Genomic DNA, 8,694 nt, shown 5'->3' on the forward strand with positions numbered 1-8,694 from the left:
ACAGTTCAAGAAGGACACTGAGAAACTGGAACGTGTCCAGAGGAGGGCAACCAAAATGGTCAAAGGCCTGGAAACGATGCCTTATGAGGAACGGCTAAGGGAGCTGGGCATGTTTAGCCTGGAGAAGAGGAGGTTAAGGAGTGATATGATAGCCATGTTCAAATATATAAAAGGATGTCACATAGAGGAGGGAGAAAGGTTGTTTTCTGCTGCTCCAGAGAAGCGGACACGGAGCAATGGATCCAAACTGCAGGAAAGAAGATTCCACCTAAACATTAGGAAGAACTTCCTGACAGTAAGAGCTGTTCGACAGTGGAATTTGCTGCCAAGGAGTGTGGTGGAGTCTCCTTCTTTGGAGGTCTTTAAGCAGAGGCTTGACAACCATATGTCAGGAGTGCTCTGATGGTGTTTCCTGCTTGGCAGGGGGTTGGACTCAATGGCCCTTGTGGTCTCTTCCAACTCTATGATTCTATGATTCTAAGCCACCACTGAGGAGTCCCTCTTCCACATCCCCATCAAATGTCCCTGTGAGAGTGGTGGGACTAAGAGAAGGGCTTCCTCAGAGCCCAGGTAGGTTCATATACAGTCTTTCAGATAGCCTGGACTTAAGCCTTAAAGGGCTTGATAGGTCATATCAGCACTTTGAATTGTGCCTCAAAACAGACAGGTCACCAGTGGAGCTTTTGCAACATGGGAGCCATGTGCCATAACCAGCTTTTGAGTCCATGTTGTATGCTTTAGCCACACAACTCCTGCAGGATCAACCATGGGACAATGGATCAATGATCCAGACTCAGGAACTATCCTCCCACAGTGCCTCCATCTCACCAGGATTCAAAATCTGTTTACTGGCCCTCATTCAGCCATCGCTGAGTCCAGGCACCGTTCCAGGCCTTGCACAGCCTCTTGTGATTAAGATGCTCCAGAGAAAGAGATCTGGACATCGTCAGTGTGCTGATGACACCTTGCCCCAAACTGCCTAGTGAGATGACTTCATATATGCATGAGCTGAACTGGTTCTTGAAGTTTAGCTGTCATTTTAACAGTCTGATGTGTTTCTATTTATTCCCTGGCTGTGTGTTTTGCTCTTATATATTCATATATGTAGGACACCACACCTACTTCGCCTAAAGGCTTTACAAGAGTCTACAAGCAGAGCAGCTGGTTTACGTGACCTACGTAAATAGCGGAAGAGCGGTGATGACATCATTAGCACAGTGGGTCACACAACAGGTTCTTGTGCAACTCCCACAACCCCTAGCATGACTGCCAGAGACCTGACCATGGTATGCCCCCACTTCTCACGTTATATTTCCCACAATGCGCAAGTCATCCTAATTATCTGGAAGATGTAGGCAAGGCAGAACTTTCACGTGGGCTCAAAGTATCAAAGCATAGCACAAAAAATAGGCCTTTGAAGGTGAACAGAAGGCCTGTTTACCATAGAAAGGATAGCGAGGATGGTTCTGATCAGTGTCTTCAGTGGGTACCATTTAATGGGGCCTGCCTGCCTGCCTTCTTCTAGAGGACTAGCTGTGCTGGAAGGCTGCCAAGCTTCAGAGCATCTATGAAAATTGTCACCTGAACCACTCGAAAACTTCTGAGATTTTAGTTTTATTCTATAGGGCTGTTGGTGTGCAACTGCTTGTACTTTATGCTGCAATACCTGTGGTCTGTTGCACCTGTGGGTCTTGGTAAGAGGCAGTGTGGCATAATGGTTAGAGTGTAGGCCTAGGGCCTGGGTGACCTTGGGCCAGTCGTGGCCTCTCAGCCTAATCTACCACACAGGATTGTTCTGGAGGTTGAATTAGGAAGGGGAGAACCACTGAGCTCCTTGGAGAAAAAGGAGGGATATGAATGCAACAAAAAGATCATCACCATCATCATCATTAGTGATTGCACCCCTGCAAGAAGTGTATTTTGTCCTGCTCAAGATTGGAGGTGCTGCTGTCACTCCTTTGACTTGTGCCTTCCCACACCCTCTTCCTCACCATTTTGCACACTTGCACCAGAGCATTTGCACCACTCGAGACAGAGCAACTCCCTGGGTGTTGCACCAGTGCAACTCCATGCCATGCAAAGGCCTGAGCCTTTCCACTTTTCAACTGGCACAACGAACCACACCATCAGATCATGGGAGATCACAAGAGCATTTGCTCCTTCAGCTTAAAGATAAGAGGGGAGAAGTTTCTTGATCCTGGGCACTGGATAGCAAGTAATGTATTCCATTTCCATCCTCTGCCCTTCATTGAAGACCATCAAAGTGATGTGTTTCTTCTGAGGCAAGCCACATACTGCAATCTAAGCAGAAATAACAATATCTTGGTCTTCCTCCCTTTAGCCCAAGAGCACCCAAAACCAGCTGGGGCGGGGGGGGGGGGAGAGAGAGACTTTGTTTATAGCCATAACCAAACTGAGGCTTCTTCTCAACATGGTGCCAACCATCCAGCACTCTGGATGAAAGAGATGCAAAGCTTAAGACCACAACAAGGTTGCAGCCACTCACTGGACCACTTTCACCTTTCACTCTTTATGACATGTCACTTTAAATGCTTGCAAACATTAAATGACCACTCTTAGGGGAATCCGACTGACACCCTCCACACACACAAGATCCAAAGTAGCCCTTCCATAACTCACAATCCACACCTTTCCATGCATTTCTAGTTTTGAGCAGCAACCAAACTTTGAGGAATGTGGTTCCCTGTATAAACGCTACAAGGGGAGCTCTCCTTACCGGTGGAACCCTTTTCAGGCTCCTCTTCCCTCAGAGGATGTCCCCCACCCCGCCCTGCGCCAGCATATCCTGGAGGAAACGGAAGGCAGAACTTGACCAAAACCGTTTTACCCCCACCCACCCCGACCCCAAACTGTTGCCTTCTTTGCACGCGGCCCGCCGACCATCACAGTGACACCGACTCAACCCCGGAGGAAGGAGCAGCCCAGCTCAGCGAGGGGAATCCCAGCTACCTGCCCAGCCGCATCCTCAGGTGTCTCCGCACCTGGCAAAGTCGCCCATGTGGAGCCAGCGTCTTCCTCCCTCTTGCCCTTCCCCTCGCCAGGCGCTGCAGGCGCTCCGCCTCGCTCCGCGCAACCTCCCGCCTTCAGCACCACGGACAGCGCTCGCCGAGAGGTACCCAAGGGCGGCCGGCGTGGGATGCAGGGATGCTCTAAGGCAGGCGGAGCACAGCATCCCTCGGCGTCGCCCTGGCAACCGCTTGGGGAGGGGGATGCCGCGCGCCCCACTCCCTTCTACCTTGGACAGGTGTGCCTGCAGCCGAGGGACCAGCCCAGAGGGGAGCAAAGCCCTCTTGACTTTTTTTTTTTTTTTTTTGTCCCGCTCGACGCTTTCCACCCGGCTGCAGGCAGAACTTTTCTCTCCACACACACCCTCTAAATCCCCCCCTTTACCCCCTCTTCCACCTTCCACATTCCATCATCCTTTCCCCCCTCTACCTCCCCTTCCACTCTCCCCCCCTCCGCGTTCCCATCTCGGTCTATTCACTCTTCCCAGCGCTTCTGTGCGCGCGCGCCCCTCCCCGCCATCTCGCTCTCTTTCTCCAAAGCCTTTTGTTCTTCCTGGCTGCTATTTCCGAACTGCCTGCATTCCTTTCCAACTCTCTCCACCTCCCGATTTCGCCTCTCTGTCTCTCTGTCTCTCCCTGCCTCTCCGCCAGCCAGGCTCCTTCGGCTCCGGTCCCGTCCGCCTCCCTCTCCCCCTCCCAAATTCCCCATAAGTCTCCGAACTCCTGGCGGCGGCCAGGGACTCCCAGGGAAGGACGAACCACTCACAAGGCAGATGCCGCGGGCTGGTACTGCTGGCTCCGGCAGAGGATGGAGTGGCCGCAAGCTTGGCCCATGACTCCTCATCCTTTCGTCAGCCTCGCCAGAAGGAGGAAGAGGAGTAGGCGGGCGGGCGGAAAGGCAGGGGCCGGTGGCCAGGGATGCCGCCCCAGTGGCCCCCGGGGCGAGGCAGCCGCCGCTCGCCTCCACCCAAGAAGGCAAATGATGGAGCTGTGTTAGGGACTCTCCTCTCGCTCGCTCGCTCTGCTCTGCTCTCAAGGCTGATGCTGTAACGGATCCTAATGCAGGTTGCCGAAGCATGCAGAAGGAGGGGGGGAGTGAGCGAGAGAGGGAGCGAGAGAGAGAGAGAGAGCGTGGATGTGTGGCGCGTGAACAAGCGAGCGAGGAGCCCGCTTTGGCGAACCCGCGGGTCGGTTTCGTGGCAGCTCTTTCGTGGTGTCGCAAAGCAGAGAGGGTTAGAGGCGTGTTGTCGCCTCTGCCAGGACTAGGCGGTGCGGAAAGGCTGGCTCTTGCTCACTGACACATCTGGGTTTGTTTAAAAAAAAGGGAAAAGTGGGGTATAGAATATGCACCACCGCCCTGAGCTGTTGACAGCAAGCCCAGCAGCATTTCACAACACTGCAGGGGTGAAGGCGCAAAGGCTTGTTGGAGATCAGCCCCCAAACCTGAACACAGGAATCAAGGAAACAACAATACAGAAGCGGGGGGCCTCTGACACTCTAAGGCAGCCTTTCTCAACCAGTGGGTCCCCAGATGTTGTTGAACTACAACTCCCATCACCCCTAGCTAGCAAGGCCAGAGCTCAGGGATGATGGGAGTTATAATCCAACAACATCTGGGGACCCACAGGTTGAGAACCGCTGCTCTAAGGGATGCGTTTCCTCGAGGTGCTGCCGCCCAGCCTCCCCATCTCCCCACGTATCTAGGATGTGGGCCTTCCAGTTGTGGGGTCCAGGACAAAACTGGTGTTTGCTCCAGCCCCTCTCTGTAGGTCAGTGAGTAAGCAACACTAGGTGCATGAGCTTGGATGGCCCCTACCCCAATGGCGGGGGTGGGGAGGACAGGACCGTTCCCTTCACTTGGCCTTCCTATTTATTAGTTATCCTTTATAACATTTATATTCCAGCTTTTCTCCAAAGACCTCAGGGTAGCTACACACATTTCTCTCCCCCCCCCCTTCATTTTTATCCTCACAAGAACCCTATGAATCATAGAATCATAGAGTTGGAAGAGACCACAAGGGCCATCGAGTCCAACCCCCTGCCAAGCAGGAAACACCATCAGAGCACTCCTGACATGTAGTTGTCAAGCCTCTGCTTAAAGACCTCCAAAGAAGGAGACTCCACCACACTCCTTGGCAGCAAATTCCACTGTCAAACAGGAAGTTCTTCCTAATGTTTAGGTGGAATCTTCTTTCTTGTAGTTTGGAGCCATTGCTCCGTGTCGGCTTCTCTGGAGCAGCAGAAAACAACCTTTCTCCCTCCTCTATGTGACATCCTTTTACATATTTGAACATGGCTATCATATCACCCCTTAACCTCCTCTTCTCCAGGCTAAACATGCCCAGCTCCCTTAGCCGTTCCTCATAAGGCATCGTTTCCAGGCCTTTGACCATTTTGGTTGCCCTCCTCTGGACACGTTCCAGTTTGTCAGTGTCCTTCTTGAACTGTGGTACCCAGAACTGGACACAGTACTCCAGGTGAGGTCTGACCAGAGCAGAATACAGTGGCACTATTACTTCCCTTGATCTAGATGCTATACTCCTATTGATGCAGCCCAGAATTGCATTGGCTTTTTTAGCTGCCGCATCACACTGTTGGCTCATGTCAAGTTTGTGGTCAACCAAGACTCCTAGATCCTTTTCACATGTACTGCTCTCAAGCCAGGTGTCACCCATCTTGTATTTGTGCCTCTCATTTTTTTTGCCCAAGTGCAATACTTTACATTTCTCCCTGTTAAAATTCATCTTGTTTGTTTTGGCCCAGTTCTCTAATCTGTCAAGGTCATTTTGAAGTGTGATCCTGTCCTCTGGGGTGTTAGCCACCCCTCCCAGTTTGGTGTCATCTGCAAATTTGATCAGGATGGTCTATGAGGTCCATCTTGATCTATGAGGTAGATTATGTTGAGAGGGAGAGTGACTGGCCCACAAGGTCACCCAGTGAGCTTCATGGCTGAATTGGGGATTTGAACGCTGATCTCCCAGGTCCTAATCCAGACTCTCACCACTATACCACGCTGATTCTCTTCTGTCATTGAAGCAGCTCTGTGGGATAGTTAATAAGGAGGCTGCTGTGCTTAATGAGATCATGTTTATGCTCCAGAGCAGGTGTTGGGAGCTGTTTTCATGCTGAAGACCACATTGCCCCATGAGGAACCTACTGGAGGTGGTCATATATCAGGAAGATTTTCAAGTCTGATGTTTTAGTACTCTTTTATATTTGTTGGAAGCTGCCTAGAGTGGCTGGGGCAATCCAGTTAAATGGGTGGGGTACAATTATTATTATTATTATTATTATTATTATTATTATTATTAGTCAAATGCCAGATGTGGGGGGAGGCAAAAAAAGTGGATGGAGAAAAGGGTGCGGCTCTTTATTTTAATTTATTACATTTATATCCCACCTTTCCTTCAAGGAGCTCAAGGTGGCGTACATGGTTTTCCTCCTCCCCATTTCATCCTCCCAACAACCCTGTGAGGTTGGTTAGGCTGAGCATGACGGACTGGCCCAAGGTCACCCGGTGAGCTTGATGGGCTGAGTGAGGATTCGAACCCAAGTCTCCCAGATCCAAGTTTTACCCTCTAAGCACATACTCATTACCTTTGCACAGCAGGTGACCTCTAGAGTATGCAAATTAGGCAAATTGACACAGGCAGTGTCAGTTGACCGATCAGCAGCGATTAGCCAAAACAGCCAGAAAGTTGCCTCTCTGTTCAGTAGCAATATGCTACATTGGCAAAAGCAGGTGGGGACAGACACTCTGCCCTGCCTCTTCGCTGAGCTGTCTGGCTAGTCTGTACTGGAGATCACAGGACTGACCAAGCAAGGTATCTCTGTTTGGGCTCTTGAGTGCATCTCCTGTGTGTTGGAGGCATTGAAAGGTGCTTTGAGGACTTCAGGTGAAAAGTGGGGTAAAAATCTCCCAAATAAATAAATAAATTCCAGCCACACCTGAACCACAGGTTTCTGCACCCGTGACTCTTCCCATTTTCCATCCAGGCAGGAGGAAGAGGCAGGATCACAGTTCAAGAGCACATGGCGCTCAGTCAAATGCGCCCAAGGAGAGCAGAGGGCAGGGCCAGTGGGGGGCATGGCCTGGGGAAAGTCCCAAAGGGCCACATGGAGGGCTATGGAGGGCCTCATACACCCCCAGGGGCTGAGGCCTCGTCTTGGAGGTTGGAAGATGCAGCGATGGCCCCCAACTTGGATGGCTTTGAAAGAGGGTTAGACAAATTGATGGAGGAGGAGAGGCCTATTGATGGCTTCTGGCCAGGATGGCTCTTCACATTCAGAGGCAACAAGTCTTCTGAACACCAGTCGCAGGAAACCTCGCACTCAGCTCCTGCTTGTGGGTTTCCCATTAGGGCACCTGGGCTTGCTGGGCTCCCATTGACCTGACCCAGCAAGCTTCTCTTATGTTAACTTGACTTAAGCTGCTGGGCTGGATTCAGACATAATGCCAGGCCACGGTTTGATGAGCCTTAGCTTAGCCCTGCATGTGAACCAGGCCATAGAGTGCCGGGAGCTGGACTGGATTACTGTGAGAGGAAGCAACGCTTCTGAATACTAGTTGCAGGGAATCTCAAGTGTGCTACTCTGCCCAGGGCCTACTTGGGGGCTTCTCTTTGGGGAATCTGCTTGGCCACTGCGAGAAGAGGATGGTGGACTTGATGGGCCATATGACTAGTCCAGCAAACTTCTCTTACAGTGTGTGTCTGTTTATGCAGATGCTGGTTCGTTTGTGTGCCCAATAAATCCTCTTCTCTGGCTGGAGCATCTGAGCCATTGGGTTTATTCAGTGGCAGAGCTTCATGCTCCAGAACCGGTGGGTGGAAAGCAGGCAGGGACAGAGCTGGCGTGCAGCCCAGGGGCGTGGCATGCGTCCTGGGGGCGTGGCATGCTGCCTGCAGGGGCGGGGCACCCAACGCAGGCAGGGGGGCAGCCATGATGGCACCCTACCAGGATCGCGCTGCTGGGGGCTGCGCATTCCCCCCGCACTCCTCTTCCTCTGCCAGTGGGTTTATTTACAGCACTTTGCAGCTGAGAGTCAAAATACACAGGCAGGCAGAGACTCGCTATATTACCCTACGGCCGTCTTCTTTGCACTTGGTCTCCAGCCAAGCCCTCCCTGTGCCCCTCACCTCCCCGACTCCCGGTTTTTATTTCTCCCAGAGGACCCTTCTTGAATATCTGGTCCCCTTAGAACAGGGTTTCCTAAACAGCTGTTTTTGGACTACAACTCCCATCATCCCTAGCTAGCAGGAACAGCAGCCAGGGATAATGGGGCTTGTACTCCAACATCCCGAATTCACAGTGGCCAACCAGATGCCTGCAGGGAAGCCTGCAAGCAGGATCCGAGCACCAGAGCCCTCTCAATCCTGTGGCTCCCACAACTGGGATTCAGAAGCAGGCCCATCTTACCCACAGAGGCTAGTGGTGTGGGGCACCAGGGCGCCAAGTTCTGGAAGGCGCCAGGCGAGAGTCCAGGGAACACCGAACGAGCGCGCTGAGTGAGCGAGGGTGCGTGCACCACTCTCACTGAGTGTCAACTCGGTTTTTTCCCCTTTTAGCCTGCAGGCACTGATTCTGCGGGGCGCCAGAAGACTAAAAGGGGAAAAAACGAGCCGACGATTGGCGGGAGTGATGCACGAGCCAAGAGGTGCCGCTTCCA

General features: G+C 52.1%; 1 protein-coding gene across 2 annotated transcripts in view; it reads right to left on the reverse strand.

The window, feature by feature from the left end:
* PDE2A (phosphodiesterase 2A) overlaps window positions 1-4,191 on the reverse strand; it is a 386,253-nt gene extending 382,062 nt beyond the window's left edge. Inside the window, exon 1 of one of the 2 annotated variants that reach the window (XM_081860195.1) lies at window positions 3,793-4,191. In XM_081860195.1, coding sequence (XP_081716321.1) covers window positions 3,793-3,860 — 68 coding nt within the window. In that variant the 5' untranslated portion in view covers window positions 3,861-4,191. Of the gene's footprint in view, window positions 1-2,970; window positions 3,000-3,792 lie in introns of those variants that run through there. The other variant, XM_081860197.1, reaches the window with a different exon arrangement.
* Window positions 4,192-8,694: the final 4,503 nt, after the last annotated feature.

This window comes from Podarcis erhardii (genome assembly GCF_964252035.2).
Source record: "Podarcis erhardii genome assembly, chromosome: 4".
In the NCBI taxonomy this organism is placed as follows: domain Eukaryota; kingdom Metazoa; phylum Chordata; class Lepidosauria; order Squamata; family Lacertidae; genus Podarcis; species Podarcis erhardii.